Source organism: Bos grunniens, chromosome 16 (assembly GCF_055505025.1).
Source record: "Bos grunniens cultivar Pamir isolate PY7600 chromosome 16, Bosgru_T2T1.0, whole genome shotgun sequence".
NCBI lineage: Eukaryota > Metazoa > Chordata > Mammalia > Artiodactyla > Bovidae > Bos > Bos grunniens.
The window spans coordinates 17048695-17069948 of record NC_141180.1 but is presented as its reverse complement, the minus strand read 5'-3'; the positions used below and the strand labels follow the sequence as shown (position 1 = coordinate 17069948).

Here is a 21254-nt window from a genome sequence, read left to right as displayed (position 1 = left end):
CTACCTGACTACAAAGTCCATGCCTTTTCACTACACTGCTTGTAAAGATCACCAGCATAATGATAATGGGCGTGGATTAAAACTGTTTAAGGAGAGTACAGAGCAGGAAAAAGACTAAAGAATCTTCAAAGTTGAGAAAACTGTTAAAGGCTTATATACACAGCTGTGACTAGGTACACCAAATTAAAATATTTTGTCCACCTCAAAGGTAAATCTAAAATCAAAGATCTAAGCAAAGTAGAAATTGATGATGCTGCCTTCTCAGAGTAGTCTTCCTCTCATTGTCCTGTTGTCTGAAGTTTGTGGATATTTACTTACACAAATGAAGACAGGGTTGCAAAGCATTGAACAAAAATCACAGAAACATTTTACTGTTATATAGGAAAATAAAGCCAAAAACATTTAAAAACAAATAAAGATAGGTAAAAAAAAAAATATTTTAAAAGGCTGGAGATAAAATCTATACCTTACTTTACAATGATGTTTCAAAAGATGTTTACAAATAAAATTGGTGGAATAATTAATGTTATTGAAAATCTGATCCAGTAAGCAAGTCAAAGGAAATTAAATTTTATTTAAAATAATAAAAATTGGTAGGATAACAGATAAGACCAGTCTAATAGGCCAGGCTTTATCTCTATTCATTCTCCTGCTGCTGCTGCTGCTAAGTCGCTTCATTCGTGTCTGACTCTGTGCGACCCCATAGATGGCAGCCCACCAGGCTGCCCTGTCCCTGGGATTCTCCAGGCAAGAACACCGGATTGGGTTGCCATTTCCTTCTCCAATGCATGAAAGTGAAAAGTGAAAGTGAAGTCGCTCAGTCGTGTCTGACTCTTAGCGACCCCATGGACTGCAGCCTACCAGGCTCCTCCATCCATGGGATTTTCTAGGCAAGAGTACTGGACTGGGGTGCCATTGCCTTCTCCGATTCATTCTCCTACTAGGTATTAAATACCATCCTTTCTGGACTTCTTTTAGTTCCTCATATATACCCCATTCTCTGTCAAACATGTACTCATTTACTATTCAATGAAAAATGCTCACCACCCACCTTATACCAATCATCATGCTAGGTGACTACATGAATGGTAAACATACTCCCTTTGCTCTTAATAGCTAGTATATTAATAGTAAATGAGACAGACATTCAATAGGTAGCCACAGAAAATATTTAGCACAGTTATGATAAGGAAAAGTGACAGTAAGGGAACATGCAGGGTGCACAGTATGTAGTCTATGTATTCTGAAGGTTGAGCAAGTTTTTTTCTATGGAAACGACATTTAAATTGAGACCTAAAGGACATACGGTAGCTCTCTGAAACAACATGGTGTACGCCAAGACGTGGTTTAGTGAGGGAGGAAGGGGTATATGAAGGTGACAAGGGGACGATAAACTCTCAGAAGATGGTAATTAACAATTGGGTAGATGGTGGTGCCGTTTACTGAAACAGAGAACATTAGAAGATAATCTAGTTACTTGATAAGATCATGAATTTAATTGTGGACACTGAGTTGAAGTACTCAGGACATAATTAAGGGGTGATGAGCAATAGGTAGCTAGACATACCGGTTTGGGCCTGAGAACAAAAAATGTGGGCTGTGGATACACATTTTAGATTATTAATGTATATAACTGAAGTCATGGGAAAAGATCACATAAATCACTTAGGCATATTATAGTGCAGAAAAAAGATAAGTTCCAAGCATTTAGAGGACAGAAGGAGAAAAAATACAACAACAATTAGAGAGATTGAACCAGCAAAATATGATAACAGAAGACCATGAAAAACTATTCAAGGAGACAGCTGTGAAATACTACTGAGAGGTCTAGTGAGATGACTTAGAACATTTCCCCACTTGGGCTAGTTAAATTTACACTCATCCTTTAGGTTTCATCTGCATTATTTCTTTCAGGCAACGTTGCCAGAACTCCTAACTCTGCTTATGTACCCATCCTAAGTGCCTCCTGTATATACTCCTATCGTAGCATTTACTATTATATTATTCTGTGTTGCAACTGCAATAGCCTATTTACTTGTCCGTGTCTCCACCACAGGTCTTCCCAGGTGGCTCAGTGGTAAAGAATCCGCCTGCCAATGCAGGAGATGTAGGTTTGATCCTTGGGTTGGGAAGATCCCCTGAAGAAGGAAATGGCAACCCACTCCAGTATACTTGCTGGGAAATCCCACGGACAGAAGAGCCTGGCAGGCTACAGTCCACAGAGTCACAAAAAGAGTCAGACATGACTCAGCTTCCACTAAACAACATCTCCACCATCATTCAAACTGCTCAGATGTATGGAAGAAGCACGATTGTGGGTCTGGTTCAAAAGTGTATCTCCTTCAAATGCAGTATTTCTCATATTTCTCTCCCATAGATGCTAGCATAGCATCTCCCATAGGTGCTAGCATAGCACCTGGCAACAAGATTAGTACTCTGTAAATAGTTGTGGACATTTATTTATTTTGTACCTATATTATGTCAATCACTGAGCTGGGTGTAACAGAGACATTAACGTCAGACAAGAATCCAACCTTCAAAGAGCTTGTTTTCTAATTATATGCAGCTAAACTTAAATGAACAAATAAGAATAAAATGTATTACTTACCATGTCAGTAGTCATCACTTTTGCTACGATATGTGTTATAGTCTTTCCAAAGTTTCTTTTTCCTTTCCTACGCCTCAGAATTCTTGGAAAGAAGGGTCCATGAACTCTGAAATTGAAAACATGTATTTTAATTAAATCAGTATGAAAAATACTTAAGGTACACCTACTTAAAACTTGGTACTAAGCATCTTTGAGTAATAGGTTCCATTCATTTTGAGCTTCTTGAGAGCAATGAGCAATTTGAGAGTGATGGAATAATTGAGATCTTTTAAATAACTGAGTGTTTAAACCATTGAACTCTGAAATCTTTTGAACTCTGAAAATCTGCATGCAACTCACTACAATCAATACCTCAATCATCTTAACTTTTCAGTACAGTAGAAAATTTCCTGATTATACTTTCATAATACATTGAATTGTAGACACTCAAAGCAGAGATAGGTTATGTCTGTGCTACTGAGGTATAAGAATATTTGGGGACCTGCCTAATTTGAGAGACTACGTTTAATTAATTGTTTTTGTATCTATGGAGAACTTATCCTTTGAAGCAGGATAAGTTGGCTGTTGGCCTCCATTAAACAATTCTAGCTTCTTTCTTCATTGTTTTTAACTGGTTGCTATTCAGCACTTTTAGATAATTCCATTCTTTGTCTTCTTTCTGCTTTCCCTTACAGTTCCTGTTTCCTATTCATCATTTAAGTGTTATCAAAAGAAAGAAAAAAAATTGAGTATAACTTTTATCATTACTGTCAGCCATATTTACTGTATGGGTAATCTTTTGGGTTCTCTGCAGCACTTTATCACTTGATGCAGCATTAAAACCAATATTTTTCAGCTTATGTTTCAATTATCAATATTTAAAATAATTTATTGGTATATAATTAATTTATAAGGTTGTGTTAGTTTGACGTGTAGAGCAAAGTGAATCAGTTATGCATATACATATATCCACCCTTTTTTTAGATTCTTTTCCCATATAGGCCATTACAGAGTATACAGTAGAGCTCCTTGTGTTATAACTGAAGGTCCTTATTAGTTATCTATTTTATATACACTTTGCAGTGTGTATATGTCAATCCCAATTTACTTCTCTCCCCTCCCCCTTATACCCTGGTAACCATGAGCTTGTTTTCACATTTGTGACTCTACTTCTGTATTGTAACTAAGTTCATCTGCACCCTTCTTTTTAGGTTCCACATATAAGCAATACCTCAGTTACCAATATTTTTGTGAAGCTTAACATTTCAGAGAACTGTTCCTACGTATTTATCATTCCAATGATTGAATTTTGAACTCTAAGATATTAGCAATGTCCTCCAAAGGAAAAGTTTCATTTGACATTTCAACATCAAACCCATTCAGCACTTTTATACCTATTTAAGCAAATTTTGATTTGAGAAAGAGAACTACTCATACATTTTTTTCACCATATATATAATTACTAGTTGCTCAAAGAGTAAAGCATCTTACGTGCAGGAAATAGTTTATCATACAATCCTAGCTTTAAAATTAAAGGTTTATGTCAGTGATTTTCAAAGTTACATTTTTAATAAGGTATAATTTACATAACACTCATTTTAAGTGAACCTCTCTCTGAGACTTCACAAATGTACACACCCATTTAACTCAATCATGTTTGTGACCTTCCATTTGTCACGGTCCTACAACTCCCCACTCATCCCAAACACAGAGGTGGGTACCAGTTGCCACTGTTCTGCCCACTTCACTTGCTTTGCTGTTTTCTTCACCACTGACTCATTCCTCTCATTTGTGACTGACAGTCATTGAGTGTGTGGGTAAAGATAGGGAATACTCATGTTGAACTCACTCTGATGGCTATAACCTATGTGAACATAACCTATTTAAAATTCAACAAACAAAATCCCCAGTTCTTTATTATGAAAAATTTCAAACATATCCAAAGTAGAAAAAATAGTATATTTAAAAGTAGAGAATATATATATATATTTAATATATATCCATCCATCACTACTTTCGAGAACTGTCATTTATCTCATTCTCACAACATTTTCCCCTATCATAGTCACCAAAATATTTTAAAGGAAATCCCAGCTATGGTTTAATTTGACTTGTAAATACCTCAGTATGTATATCCAACAGGTAGCCACTTTTTAAAATAGCATAACCACAGTATCATTATTACACCAAACAAGGTTAATAATAGTGCCCCTACATCATCTAACACTTTGTCTGTGTTCAAATGTCTGCACTTAGCTCTGGAAGATATTTTTACCATTGGTTTATGTGAATCAAGAGCCAAGCAAGGTCCATACACTAAATTTGATCAATATATCTTAAATATCTAAATCTATCTTTTTTCATTTATACTAATTACCCATTCTCTTTTATGATGTTTATTTTTAATTATTGGCCCTGCAGCATGTAGGATCTTAGTTGTCCCACCAGGGATCGAATCTGTGTCCCCTGTAGTGGAAGCCTGGAGTCTTAACCACTGGGCCACCAGGGAATTCCCTGATATTTGTTTGTTGATCTATAGAATTTCCCACATAATTTGGCTAATTGAATAACAAGGCATCATTTCAAAAGTTCTTCAATCCCCCTGACATTTAGATCTAGAAGCTTGGTAATATTAAGATTCAATTAAAAATCTACCCTCTGAGTTTTGAGGACCAGCTGGCCAGAAGAAGAGCCTGGAACTGCAGAAGAGACACACACACTTAACAATTGTTGCCTCAAACTACCCGGTATAAAAGGAGAAGGAAGAGGTCAAACCCTGCTCCTTCCAGCCTTTGGAAGAAGTAGCTGCACTCAAGGAGAAATGTAGATCAGTGGGCGTCTCTCATTTGTCAGGAGCTCATTTCTCCTTCATAGGGCAGAGTGCAAGGCCAAGACTACCATTCTACTGCAGGGATTTTGAACCCATCAGGAGGGTTCTGGAGAAGGCTCAACTGATGGGCTTCAGGTGAATAAATGTTCTGACATTTCATCCAAAAAAAAAAGATTATAGGTGGTACTATATACTATTGTCAGAGAAGGCAACGGCACCCCACTCCAGTACTCTTGCCTGGAGAATCCCATGGATGGAGGATCCTGGTAGGCTGCAGTCCATGGGGTCGCTAAGAGTCAGACACGACTGAGTGACTTCACTTTCACCTTTCACTTTCATGCATTGGAGAAGGAAATGGCAATCCACTCCAATGTTCTTGCCTGGAGAATCCCAGAGACGGGGGAGCCTGGTGGGCTGCCGTCTCTGGGGTCGCACAGGGTCGGACACGACTGAAGTCACTTAGCAGCAACTCAATCATAACACTCAAGATATAGAACATTCCCATCGTACAAGTTCCTTCATACATCTTTGCAGTCAGTCCTCAGCATCGACTTTCAGAAACCCACTAATCTTTTTGTCATAGATTTTCCTTTCTTGTAATTTTAATTGGAGGATAATTGCTTTACAATGTTGTGTTGGTTTCTGTTATATAGCCATGTGAATCAGCCATAAGTATACACGTGTCCTCTCCCTATTGAACCTCCCTCCCACCCCTCACCCCATTCCATCCCTCTAGGTTGTCACAGAGCACTGGGTTGAGCTCCCTGCATTATACAGCAACTTCCCATTAGCTCTCTATTTCATATATGGTAATGTGTATGTTTCAATACTACTCTCTCAATTCGTCCTTCCCTCTCTTTCCCCAGCTGTGTACGTGAGTCTGTTCTCTACGTCGGCATCTCTATTCCTGCCCTGCAAATAGGTTCATCAGTACCACTACCTTTTTCAGAATTTTAAAATGGAATTTTAAAGTAGAATATGCTATGTACTCTCTTGTGTCTGCAGTTTTTCAGTCAGACTATTTTGAGATCCACCATGTTATTTTGTATATCAGCAATTTCTTTACATCACAGAAAAATATTTCATTATTCAGTTCAGTCGCTCAGTTGTGTCCGACTCTTTGTGACCCCATGAACTGCAGCACGCCAGGCCTCCCTGTCCATCACCAACTGCTGGAGTCCACCCAAACCCAAGTCTATTGTGTCAGTGATGCCATCCAACCATCTCATCCTCTGTCGTCCCCTTCTCTTCCTGCCTTCAATCTTTCCCAGCATCAGGGTCTTTTCAAATGAGTCAGCTCTCTGCATCTGGTGGCCAAAGTACTGGAGTTTCAGCTTCAACATCAGTCCCTCCAATTAACACCTAGGACTGATCTCCTTTAGGATGGACTGGTTGGATTTCCTTGCAGTCTAAGGGACTCTCAAGAGTCTTCTCCAACACCATAGTTCAAAAGCATCAATTCATTAGGATTTTCTATATACAAGATTATGTCATCTGCAAGTAGAGATAATTTTCATTTTCCTTTTTGGATCTGGATGAATTTATTTCCTTTTCTTTCCTATTGCTCTGGCTAGAACCTCCAGCACAACTGAATACAAGAGTGGACATCATTGTCTTGTTCCTTATCTTAGGCGGGGAAACATCCATTCTTTCATTGGTAAATATGATGCTATAGGATTCTCACAGATGGCCTTAAACAGGTTGAGGATGATCCATTCTATTCTAAGTTTTTTTAGAATTTTTATCACGAAAGAGGAATTTTGTCAAATGATTTTTCTGTAACTTTTGAGATGATAGTGTGGCTTTATTGTGTATTATATTGATTTATTTCCATATGTTAAACCAACCTTGCATTCCTGGCATAAATTCCACTTGTCATAGTGTCTAATCTTTTTCATATGTTGTTAGACCCAGTTTGTTAAAGTATTATTGAAGATTTTGCATCTATATTTACTTATTTTATTCACTTATTTTTTATTTAAGTCTTTTGGCTGTGTCCTGCAGCTTGTGGGACTTAGTTCCCTGACCAGGGGTTGAACCCACATCCTGTGCATTGGACGCTCAGAGTCTTAACCACTGGACCTCAAGGGAAGTCCCTGCATCTATATTTATACTGGGTATTTTCTGCAGTTTTCTTGTGATATCTTTCTATAGTTTTGGTATCAAGGTGATAATAGCCTCATAGAATGAGTTGGGGAAGTAGTCCCTTCTCTTTTTATTTTTTGGAAGACTTTGCCAAAAAAAAAAAAAAAGGTGTTGGCTTCCCTGGTGGCTCAGGGGCAAAGAATCCACCTGCCAACACAGGAGATGCAAGAGACACAGGTACACTCCCTGGTTTGGGAAGATCCCTGGAGTAGGAAATGCAAACCCACTCCAGTAGTCTTTCTGGGAAAATCCAATGGACAGAGGAGCATGGCAAGCTACAGTTCATGGGATTGCAAAGAGTCGGACATGACTGAACAACTAAATGCACACACACAGGTAGGGTTTCTTTACCCTCTTGGCTTCTTTCAAGATTTTTTCTTATCTGTGGTTTTCTTCAGTTTAAGTATAATATGCCTATTTGCACATTTTGGGAGTATTTGTCCTACTTGGTGGTCTCTAAGCTTCTTGGATCTGCGGTTTGGTGTTTTCATTTAATTTTGGAAAATTTTCACCATTATGAATTTGAACAGGGAGGCCTGGCATGCTGCGATTCATGGGGTCGCAAAGAGTCGGACAGGACTGAGCGACTGATCTGATCTGCTCTGCTCTGATGAATTTGAATTTTTTTTCAGTTGCATTTGCTTTCTTCTCTTCTAGTATTCCAATTGCACATGTGCTACATTCTTTGAAACTATTCCACAATTCTTAGATCTTTTTTTCATTATTTTTTCTCTTTGTATTTCAGTTTGAAACAATTTCTCAAGCTTTCTGATTCTTTCCTCAGTTGTGTCCCATCTATTCATGAGCCTTTCAAAGGAAGTCTTCATTTCTATTTACAGTGTCTTTGATTTTTAGAATGATCTTTTAATTCATTCTTACAGTTTCCATGTTTTGCTTGAACATTATCCATTTTTTTCTTGCATGTTGTATACTTTTTTCCATTAAAGTCCTTAACATATTAATCATAGCTACTTTTTTTTTTTTTTTGGTTGCACTGCATGGTGTGTGGGATCTTAGTTCTCTGACCAGGGATCGAACCTGGCCCCCTGCAGTGGAAGTACAGAGTCTTAACCACTGAACTGCCAGGGAAGTCCCAATCATAGCTATTTTAAATTTCCTGTCTGATAAATTCCAAAATCATAATTGAGTCTGTTATTGATGCTTGCTTTCCCTCTTCAGACTTGGTTTATTTCCTTGCCTTTTAGCATATCATAATTTTTTTTGAAACCTACACATGGCTAACAAGAAGTGAAGTAGATTAATTATTAATCCAACCAGGAGGTAGCCTATGTTTATTTGCTGTAGCTTTATGTGTCAGAGGCTTCAAATTCCTGTAATTTCCAATTTTCGGTCTCTGTATATTTTCGGGCTTCCTTTAGAAGCCCCAAACTACTCTTTAGAAGAGTCTGTGTCTTACAGCTCTTTTAACTATAATCCAGTTATTATCCTGGAATCTTGTTGGTATGGTTTTAAGATTTAGCAGAGAGGAAGTGTCTATACTCTTGTGATTACTTATTGGTCTTTTACTGAGTCTATGTCCCTGGACTGTGACCTTCACAACTGTTCTTAATCCTCTTTTTCCCCAGACAGGAAGGCTATAAGGGACTAGAGTCAGAGAAATGCCTTTCCTCTAGGTGGCAAAAAACTCTGGTAAAGACTTTTCTCCTGGAGAATAGCAGATCTTTATTATGGAGAATTCTCTGGGTATATTTCATAATGGGTACTTTTCCCTTCACCCTTCCGGAGTCATAACAGAATCTTTCTTGGCTCTTCACTGAGAACCTAGTTAGACTCCTAGAGGTAAAACCCCACAAAGGTATAGGATCTCACTAATAACTGCAGCTCCCTGTGAGTTTCTTTGATACTAGTTATCATTCAGCATCCAGCAATCTATCAAAATTACCATTTAAATGTTCTTATAATTTATGGCTCTAGCTGGTTCTGTTCAAGATAAGCAGATCTTAGCTGTGACTCTGAATTTATCTTTCTCCAAATTTTAGAGTGGCAGTTTGTCCTGTGATCTCAGTTCTCTGATGGTTCCAAGAAAGTAATTTTCAAGTTTGTTCAGCTTTTTTCTTATTGTAAGGATAAGGATGATAACTCACAAGCTCTTTGCATGTCAGAGCTAAATCCAGAAATTCTTGGTTCTTTTTTATTATAGTTTTCATTTCTCTGTTGAGATTCTCTGTTGCTCAAATTTTGGGTCTCACTCCTTTTGCAGCTCTCTCACTTTCAGAATATCCCAACTAAATTTCCAGCTACTCTGTCAGCCTTGAACTCTGTCCTTTGTGTCACCTTGAAACAGTAAGATGGCACTTTTTTGCTACCTGAGCTATTAACAGCTGGTGATGACCCTCAAACCAAAATGCCACAAACTCTCACTCTCTACTTTGCATTTTATATGTGGACAATGTCTCCTGACTCTTCTCTTATGCTTTGGCCAAAATTAAGAAGGTAAAGAAGAAAGGTAAGGAAAGGACTAGATTTATGAGATTTTTTAAAAATAAAAAACCCCAGAACATTGATTTCAGTGAATTCAGCTCATATAAAAATAATTTTCCAATATTGGTAGTTGTGCCTGTGTTTATCTCATAAATTCAGTTCAGTTCAGTTCAGTCCCTCAGTCGTGTCAGACTCCTTGTGACCCCATGGACTGCAGCACACCAGGCTTCCCTGTCCATCACCAACTCCCAGAGCTTACTCAAACTCATGTCCATCGAGTCAGTGATGCCATCCAACCATCTCATCCTCTGTCGTCCTCTTCTCCTCCTGCCTTCAATCTTTCCCAGCATTAGGGTCTTTTCCAATGAGTCAGTTCTTCGCATCAGGTGGCCAAAATATTGGAGCTTCAACTTCAGCATCAGTCCTTCCAATGAATATTCAGGACTGATTTCCTTTAGGACTGACTGGTTTGATCTCCTTGCAGTCCAAGGGACTCCCAAGAGTGTTCCCCAAAACCACAGTCCAAAAGCATAAATTAGATGTCTATTTTTATAACTTATTTCAATTGGGGTGATATATGACAAGTGATATGATAAAAGAATGACCATGGAAGATGGAGGAATAGGACAGGGAGACCACTTTCTCCCCAGTGAGTTCATCAAAAGATCATTTGAATGCTGAAAAACTTCCACAAAACAACTTCTGAACACTGGTGGAGGGCACCAGGCACCCAGAAAGGCAGCTCATTCTCTTTGAAAGAAGGTGGGACAAATATAAAAGATGAAAAAAGAGACAAAAGAGTTAGGGATGGAGATCCATCCCAGGAAGGGAGTCATGAAGGAGGAGAAGTTTCCAAATAGCAGGAAATCCTCTCACCGGTGGGTCTGTGAGGAGTTTTGGAATCTCAGAGGGCAACATAACCAGGAGGAAGAAAAAAAAAAAAAAAACCCACAGAACACACGCCTAACTGCATCTCCCAGCGGAGAAGTAGCCCAGATGCTGTGTCCACCACCAGCGAGTGGGGGCTGGACAGGGAGGTGCGGGTTGAACGCTTAAGGTAAGGACCAGGCCTGAATGCCCTGAAGACAATCTGAGGGACCTAACATGAGATAGCAACCCAAACTGTGGGATAGCCAGAGACAGAAAAAGAGAGAGAGAGAGAGAGAACTTTCCGCAAAAAGCTCTAACCTAAGGCACAGCCTGGCCCGCTCACAGAACAAAGGATTGCATAAATACCAAAGGACAGCTAGCCGGCTCTGGACCAGCCCCTCCCCTTGCCGGAGGCAGAGAGGCAGGCGGGCGAGAACCAGAGCCAGAAGATGAGAGGCAATGTTGGCCCCAGAGATGCATCCTCCACCAAACTGTGAGCAGGCTCCGAGTTGCTAACCAAGTCCTCCTGGGATCCTGGACAGCTGACATCTGCCAGGAGGGTTGCAGCCAGAGATCAGCTCCCTAGAGGAGACACACGGCACACCTGAGACGGTGCTCTCCTGGCGCACCTAGGAAACCAAGCAGCTGGGACCGGGGAGGTGATTAAGATGCACAGCCCACCTGGGACAGTGTGCTCTCCAAGCACCTGGTCACCTGAGCTGCTCAGACCTGGGAAGGGCACAAAACGCGCGCCCAACCAAGTCTGTGCCTTTGTGGAGTATCTGAGAACCTGAACCTGAGCATCTTAGACCTGGGAAGTGTACGAAATGCAGGGCCTGCTTTGGACAGTTCTCCTGCAGAGCCTGAGCAGTGTAGACCAGGAAAGCACATACCGCCATGAGCTGGGGCAAACCCAGTGTGGTCCATAACAGAGCACTCCCCACACATGCCAGTGATATTTGTTTGCAGTGTTCCTCCCTTCCCATAGCACAACTGAACAAGTGAGACTAAATAAGTGACCACCTTTGCCCTCTTGTGTCAGGGGGGAAATTAGACACCGAAGAGACTTGCAAACAGAGGAAGCCAAAATAAACAAAGAAGAGGGAACCACTCTAGAAGTGCCAGGTGCAACAGATTAAAACCCTGTAGTTAGCATTGACTAAGCATTGGAAGGGGCCTATAGACCTTGAGAAGAAGTACAAGCTGGAACAAGGAACTATCTGAAACTGAACTGACCCCACACTGCCCTAAACAGCTCCAGAGAAATTTCTAGATATATTTTTACTATTATCATTTTTTTTAATTTTTTTACTTTTTAAAATTTTAAGTTCTTATTACTCCTCTAATTTTCATTTTTATAACCTACTGCTACTGCTGCTGCTGCTAAGTCGCTTCAGTCGTGTCCAACTCTGTGTGACCCCACAGACGGCGGCCCACCAGGCTCCCCCTCCCTAGGATTCTCCAGGCAAGAACACTGGAGTGGGTTGCCATTTCCTTCTCAATGCATGAAAGGGAAAAGTGAAAGTGAAGTCGCTCAGTCGTGTCCAACTCTTCGAGACCCCATGGTCTGCAGCCTACCAGGCTCCTCCATCCATGGGATTTTCCACGCAAGAGTACTGGAGTGGGGTGCCATTGCCTTCTCCATTATAACATACTACTAAGTTGCAAAAAAAATGACCCTATTTTTAAAGCAAATTTCATATATATATATTTTATAATTTTTGTGATTGATTTTGTTTTGTATTTTTAATATATTTTTGAGAGTCTAACCTCTACTCTAGATTTTTAATCTTTGCTTTTTGGTATTTGTTATCAATTTTGTACCTTTAAGAATCTAATCTTCAGTACCCATTTTTACTTAGGGGTATGATTACTGGCTTAATTGCTCTCTCCCCTTTTGACTCTCCCTGTCCTTCCCCAGGTCACCTCTGTCTCCTCCCTTCCCCTTCTCTTCTCTACTTAACTCTGTGAATCTCTCTGGGTGTTCTGGGCTGTGGAGAACACTTAGGGAACTGATTACTGGCTAGACTGGTCTCTCCCCTTTGACTCCCCCTCTTTTCCTCCTGGTCACCTCTATCTCCCTCTTCCATTTTCTCTTCTCTATGTAACTCCATGAACCTCTCTGGGTGTTCCAGACTGTGAAGGGCACACAGGGAATTGATTACTGGCTAGACTGCTCTCTCCCCTTTTGATTTTCCCTCTTCTCCTCCTGGTCACCTCTATCTCCCTCCTCCCTCTTCTCTTCTCCATGTAACTCTGTGAACCTCTCTGGGTGTCCCTCACTGTGGAGAATCTTTTCACCATTAACCAAGATGTTTTATCATCTGTATTGTATGGATGGATAAGTCTTGAGGCTACTTTAAGAATAAGACTGAAAGCCAGAGGCAGGAGGCTTAAATCTAAAACTTGGGAACACCAGAAAACTCCTGACTCCAGGGAACATTAATCGACAAGAGCTCATCCAAAAGCCTCCATACCTGCATTGAAACCAAGCTCCACCCAGGAGCCAACAAGTTCCAGAGCAAGACATACCATGCTAATTCTCCAGCAACGCAGGAACACAGCCCTGAGCATTAAAATTCAGGCTGCCCAGAATACACCAAACCCACAGACACCTCAAAACATACTACTGGACACTTCACTGCACTCCAGAGAGAAGAAATCCAGCTCCATCCACCAGAAGACAGATGCAAGCTTTGCTAACCAGGAAACCTTGACAAGCCACTAGTCCAACCCCACCCACAGGGAGCAACCTCCACAATAAAGAGGAATCACAAACTTCCAGCCTACAGAAAGGCCACTGCAAACACAGCAACCTAAACAAAATGAAAATGCAGAGAAATATTCAGCAGGTAAAGGAACATGATAAATGCCCACCAAACCAAACAAAAGAGGAGGAGATAGGGAGTCTACCTGAATAACAATTCAGAATAATGATAGTAAAAATGCTCCAAAATCTTGAAAACAAAATTGAGTTACAGATAAATAGATTGAGAAGATGCAAGAAATGTTTAACAAGGACCTAGAAGAAATAAAAATGAGTAAATCAATAATGAATAATACAATAACTGACATCAAAAGCACTCTGTGGGGAACCAACAGTAGAATAACTGAGGCAGAAGACAGGATAAGTGAGGTGGAAGATAGAATGGTGGAAATAAATGACGCAGAGAGAAAAAAATAAAAAAGAATTAAAAGAAATGAGGACAACCTCAGAGACCTCTGGGACAATGTTAAACCCTCCAACATTCAAATCATAGGGGTCCAGAAGAAGAAGACTAAAAGAAAGGCCATGAGAAAATACTTGAGTAGATAATAGTTGAAAACGTCCCTAAAATGGGGAAGGAAATAACCACCCAAATCCAAGAAACCCAGAGAGTCCCAAACAGGATAAACCTAAGGTGAAACACCCCAAGACACATTAATCAAATTAACGAAGATCAAACACAAAGAGCAAATATTAAAAGCAGCAAGGGAAAAGCAACAAATAACACACAAGGGGATTCCCATAAAGATAACAGCTGATCTTTCAATAGAAACTCTTCAAGTCAAAAGGGAATGGCAGGACATACTTAAAGTGATGAAAGAGAAAAACATACAACCCAGATTACTATACCTAGTAAGGATCTCATTCCAATATGAGGGAGAAATCAAAAGCTTTACAGACAAGCAAAAGCTGAGAGAATTCAGCACCACCAAACCAGCTTGTCAACAAATGCTAAAGGATCTTCTCTAGACAGGAAACACAGAAAAGGTTTATAAACTTGAACCCAAAACAACAAAGTAAATGGCAACAGGATCATACTTATCAATAATTACCTTAACTGTAAATGGGTTGAATGCCCCAACCAAAAAACAAAGACTGGCTGAATGGATACAAAAACAAGACCCCTGTATATGCTATCTACAAGAGACCCACTTCAAAACAAGGGACACACACAGACTGAAAGTGAAGGGTTGGAAAAAGATATTTCACGCAAATGGAGACCAAAAGAAAGCAGGATTAGCAATACTCATATCAGATAAAATAGTCTTTGAAATAAAGGCTGTGAAAAGAGACAAAGGACACTACATAATGATTAAAGGATCAATCCAAGAAGAAGATATAACAATTATAAATATATATGCATCCAACATAGGAGCACCGCAATATGTAAGGCAAATGCTAACAAGTATGAAAGGGGAAATTAACAGTAACACAATAATAGTGGGAGACTTTAATACCCCACTCTCACCTATGGATAGATCAACTAAACAGAAAATTAGGAAAGAAACACAAACTTTAAATGATACAATGGACTAGTTAGACTTAATTGATATCTATAGGACATTTCATCCCCAAACAGTGAATTTCACCTTTTTCTCAAGTGCACACGGAACATTCTCCAGGATAGATCACATCCTGGGCCATAAATCTAGCCTTGGTAAATTCAAGAAATTTGAAATCGTTTTGAGCATCTTTTCTGATCACAATGAGGTAAGATTAGATATCAACTACAGGAAAAAAACTGTTAAAAATACAAACATATGGAGGCTAAACAACACGCTTTTGAATAAACAACAAATCACAGAAGAAATCAAAATATGCCTAGAAACAAATGAAAATGAAAACACGACAACCCAAAACCTATGGGATTCAGTAAAAGCAATGCTAAGGGGAAGGTTCATAGCAATACAAGCTTACCTCAAGAAACAACAGAAAAATCAAATAAATAACTTAACTTGACACCTAAAGCAACTAGAAAAATAAGAAATGAAGAACCCCAGGGTTAGTAGAAGGAAAGAAATCATAAAAATTAGGGCAGAAATAAATGAAAAAGAAACAAAGGAGAGAGACTATAGAAAAAATCAACAAAACTAAAAGCTGGTTCTTTGAGAAGTTAAATAGACAAACCATTAGCCAAACTCATCAAGAAAAAAAGGGAGAAGAATCAAATCAACAAAATTAGAAATGAAAATGGAGAAATCACAACAGACAACACAGAAATACAAAGGATCATAAGAGACTACTATCAGCAACTATAAGACAATAAAATGGACAACTTGGAAGAAATGGATGAATTCTTAGAAAAGTATAACCTTCAAAAACTGAACCAGGAAGAAACAGAAAATCTTAACAGACCCATCACAAGCATGGCAATCAAAAGTGTAATAAAATATCTTCCAACAAACAAAAGCCCAGGACCAGATGGCTTCACAGGTGAATTCTACCAAAAAATTTAGAGAAGAGCTAACACCTATCCTACTCAAACTCTTCTAGAGAATTGCAGGGGAAGGTAAACTGCCAAACTCATTCTATGAGGCCACCATTACCCTAATACCAAAACCAGACAAAGATGCCACAAAAAAAGAAAACTATAGGCCAATATCACAGATGAACATATATGCAAAAATCCTCAACAAACTTCTAGCAAACAGAATCCCACAACATATTAAAAAGATCATACATCATGACCAAGTGGGCTTTATCCCAGGGATGCAAGGATTCTTCAAGATCCTCAAATCAATCAATGTAATACACCACATTAAGAAATTGAAAGATAAAAACCATATGATTATCTCAATAGATGCAGAGAAAGCCTTTGACAAAATTCAACATCTGTTTATGATAAAAGCCCTCCAGAAAGCAGAAATAGAAGGAACATACCTCAACATAATAAAAGCCATATATGATAAACCCACAGCAAACATTATCCTCAATGGTGAAAAATTGAAAGCATTTCCCCTAAAGTCAGGAATAAGACAAGGGTGCCCACTCTCACCACTACTATTCAACATAATTTTGGAAGTTTTGGCCACAGCAATCAGAGAAGAAAAAGAAATAAAAGGAATCCAGATTGGAAAAGTAGAAGTAAAACTCTCATTGTTTGTAGATGACATGATCCTCTACATAGAAAATCCTAAAGAAGCACCTGGAAGAAGCACAAGCTGGAATCAAGACTACCGGGAGAAATATCAATAACCTCAGATACGCAGATGACACCACTCTTATGGCAGAAAGTGAAGAGGAACTAAAGAGCCTCTTGATGAAAGTGAAAGAGGAGAGTGAAAAAGTTGGCTTAAAGTTCAACACTCATAAAACGAAGATCATGGCATCTGGTCCCATCACTTCATGGCAAATAGATGAGGAAACAGTGGAAACAGTGTCAGACTCTATTTTTTTGGGCTCCAAGATCACTGCAGATGGTGACTGCAGCCATGAAATTAAAAGATGCTTACTCCTTGGAAGGAAAGTTATGACCAACCTAGACAGCATATTAAAAAGCAGAGACATTACTTTGCCAACAACGGTCCGTCTAGTCAAGGCTATGGTTTTTCCTGTGGTCACGTATGTATGTGAAAGTTGGACTGTGAAGAAAGCTGACCACTGAAGAATTGATGCTTTTGAACTGTGGTGTTGGAGAAGACTCTTGAGAGTCCCTTGGACTGCAAGGAGATCCAACCAGTCCATTCTAAAGGAGATCAGTCCTGGGTGTTTGGCCACCTCATGTGAAGAGCTGACTCATTGGAAAAGACTCTGATGCTGGGGGTGATTGGGGGCAGGAGTAAAAGGGGATGACAGAGGATGAGATGGCTGGATGGCATCACTGACTCGATGGACGTGAGTCTGAGTGAACTCCAGGAGTTGGTGATGGACAGGGAGGCCTGGCGTGCTGCAATTCATGGGGTCGCAAAGAGTCAGACACGAATGAGCAACTGAACTGAACTGAACTGAAAGACACCACCAGAAAATTACTAGAGCTAATCAATGAATATAGTAAAGTTGCAGGATATAAAATTAACACAAAGAAATCCCTTGCATTCCTATACACTAACAATGAGAAAATAGAGAAATTAAGGAAACAATTCTATTCACCACTGCAATGAAAAGAATAAAATACTTAGGAATAAATCGGCTGCGACGACCAGCGCACTAAGCACAGGCGGCTGCGACGACCAGCGCACTAAGTGCAGCCGAGAGGAGCTACCCCACGTCCGAGGTCAGGGGCAGCGGCAGAGTGCCAGGCTGCGATGGCGAGGGAATGGCCGAGAGGAGCTACCCCGCGTCTGAGGTCAGGGGGGTCGACGAGAGGAGTTACCCTGCATCCGAGGTCAGGGGCGGTGGCCAGAAGGAGCAACCCCACACCGAGGCCAGGGGCAGCGGCCTGGAGGCCCAACCCCGTGTCCAAGGATCGTGGCTGCGCAGGCGCAGGAGGGCCTAGAGGAGCTATCCCACATTGAAGGTCAGGAAGGGAGGCGGTGAGGAGATACCCCTCGTCCAAGGGAAGGAGCTGCGCTTTGCTGGAGTAGCCGTGAAGAGATACCCCACGCCCAAGGTAAGAGAAACCCAAGTAAGATGGTAGGTGTTGCAAGAGGGCATCAGAGGGCAGACACATTGAAACCATACTCATAGAAAACTAGTCAATCTAATCACACTAGGACCACAGCCGTGTCTAACTCAATGAAACTAAGCCATGCCCGTGGGGCAACTCAAGATGGGAGGGTCATGGTGGAGAGATCTGACAGAATGTGGTCCACTGGAGAAGGGAATGGCAAACCACTTCAGTGTTCTTGCCTTGAGAGCCCCATGAACAGTACAAAAAGGCAAAATGATAGGATACTGAAAGAGGAACTCCCCAGGTCAGTAGGTGCCCAATATGCTACTGGAGATCAGTGGAGAAATAACTCCAGAAAGAATGAAGGGATGGAGCCAAAGCAAAAAGAATACCCAGCTGTGGATGTGACTGGTGATAGAAGCAAGGTCCGATGCTGTAAAGAGCAATATTGCATAGGAACCTGGAATGTCAGGTCCATGAATCAAGGCAAATTGGAAGTGGTCAAACAAGAGATGGCAAGAGTGAATGTCAACATTCTAGGAATCAGTGAACTAAAATGGACTGGAATGGGTGAATTTAACTCAGATGACCATTATATCTACTACTGCGGGCAGGAATCCCTCAGAAGAAATGGAGTAGCCATCATGGTGAACAAAAGAGTCCGAAATGCAGTACTTGGATGCAATCTCAAAAACGACAGAATGATCTCTATTCGTTTCCAAGCCATTCAATATCACAATAATCCAAGTCTATGCCCCAATCAGTAATGCTGAAGAAGCTGAAGTTGAACGGTTCTATGAAGACCTACAAGACCTTTTAGAACTAACACCAAAAAAAGATGTCCTTTTCATTATAGGGGACTGGAATGCGGAAGTAGGAAGTCAAGAAACTCCTGGAGTAACAGGCAAATTTGGCCTTGGAATACGGAATGAAGCAGGGCAAAGACTAATAGAGTTTTGCCAAGAAAATGCACTGATCATAAAAAATACCCTCTTCCAACAACACAAGAGAAGACTCTACACATGGACATCACCAGATGGTCAACACCGAAATCAGATTGATTATATTCTTTGCAGCCAAAGATGGAGAAGCTTTATACAGTCAGCAAAAACAATACCAGGAGCTGACTGTGGCTCAGACCATGAACTCCTTATTGCCAAATTCAGACTTAAATTGAAGAAAGTAGGGAAAACCACTAGACCATACAGGTATGACCTAAATCAAATCCCTTATGATTATACAGTGGAAGTGAGAAATAGATTTAAGGGCCTAGATCTGATAGATAGAGTGCCCGATGAACTATGGACAGAGGTTCGTGACATTATACAGGAAACAGGGATCAAGACCATCCCCGTGGAAAAGAAATGCAAAAAAGCAAAACGGCTGTCTGAGGAGGCCTTACAAATATTGTGAAAAGAAGAGAAGTGAAAAGCAAAGGAGCAAAAGAAAGATATAAGCATCTGAATGCAGAGTTCCAAAGAATAGCAAGAAGAGATAAGAAAGCCTTCAGCGATCAATGCAAAGAAATAGAGGAAAACAACAGAATGGGAAAGACTAGAGATCTATTCAAGAAAATTAGAGATACCAAGGGAACATTTCATGCAAAGATGGGCTCGATAAAGGACAGAAATGGTATGGACCTAACAGAAGCAGAAGATATTAAGAAGAGATGGCAAGAATACACAGAACAACTGTACAAAAAAGATCTTCATGACCCAGATAATCACGATGGTGTGATCACTGACCTAGAGCCAGACATCCTGGAATGTGAAGTCAAGTGGGTCTTAGAAAGCACTACTACAAACAAAGCTAGTGGAGGTGATGGAATTCCAGTTGAGCTATTTCAAATCCTGAAAGATGATGCTGTGAAAGTGCTGTACTCAATATGCCAGCAAATTTGGAAAACTCAGCATTGGCCACAGGACTGGAAAAGGTCAGTTTTCATTCCAATTCCAAAGAAAGGCAATGCCAAAGAATGCTCAGACTACCACACAATTGCACTCATCTCACACACTAGTAAAGTAATGCTCAAAATTCTCCAAGCCAGGCTTCAGCAATATGTGAACCATGAACTTCCTCATGTTCAAGCTGGTTTTAGAAAAGGCAGAGGAACCAGATATCATCCGCTGGATCATGGAAAAAGCAAGAGAGTTCCAGAAAAACATCTATTTCTGCTTGACTGACTATGCCAAAGCCTTTGACTGTGTGGATCACAATAAACTGTGGAAAATTCTGAAAGAGATGGGAATACCAGACCACCTGACCTGCCTCTTGAGAAATCTGTATGCAGGTCAGGAAGCAACAGTTAGAACTGGACATGGAACAACAGACTGGTTCCAAATAGGAAAAGGAGTATGTCAAGGCTGTATATTGTCACCCTGCTTATTTAACTTCTATGCAGAGTACACCATGAGAAACACTGGGCTGGAAGAAACACAAGCTGGATTCAAGATTGCTGGGAGAAATATCAATAACCTCAGATATGCAGATGACACCACCCTTATGGCAGAAAGTGAAGAGGAACTAAAAAGCCTCTTGATGAAAGTGAAAGAGGAGAGTGAAAAAGTTGGCTTAAAGCTCAACATTCAGAAAATGAAGATCACCCTCTCCCTCTCCCACAGAGTCCAAAAGACTGTTCTATACATCAGTGTCTCTTTTGCTGTCTCATATACAGGGTTATTGTATATGAGAGGGAGAGGGAGAGGGTGGGATGATTTCGGAGAATGGCATTGAAATATGTAAAAAAAAAAAAGAAAAGAAAATGAAGATCATGGCATCTGGTCCCATCACTTCATGGCAAATAGATGGGGAAACAGTGGAAACAGTGTCAGATTCTATTTTTTTGGGCTCCAAAATCACTGCAGATGGTGATTGCAGCCATGAAATTAAAAGATGCTTACTCCTTGGAAGGAAAGTTATGACCAACCTAGATAGCATATTCAAAAGCAGAGACATTACTTTGCCAACAAAGGTTTGTCTAGTCAAGGCTATGGTTTTTCCTGTGGTCATGTATGGACATGAGAGTTGGACTGTGAAGAAGGCCGAAGAATAGATGCTTTTGAAC

General features: G+C 40.2%; 1 protein-coding gene across 1 annotated transcript in view; it reads right to left on the bottom strand.

Moving 5' to 3' along the window:
* The window catches only part of SHCBP1L (SHC binding and spindle associated 1 like), a 44037-nt gene that overhangs the window by 11176 nt on the left and 11607 nt on the right, over nt 1-21254 (bottom strand). Inside the window, exon 6 of the mRNA XM_086343484.1 lies at nt 2609-2714. Within this exon, the coding sequence (XP_086199610.1) occupies nt 2609-2714 (106 nt within the window). The remainder of the gene's footprint in view (nt 1-2608; nt 2715-21254) is intronic.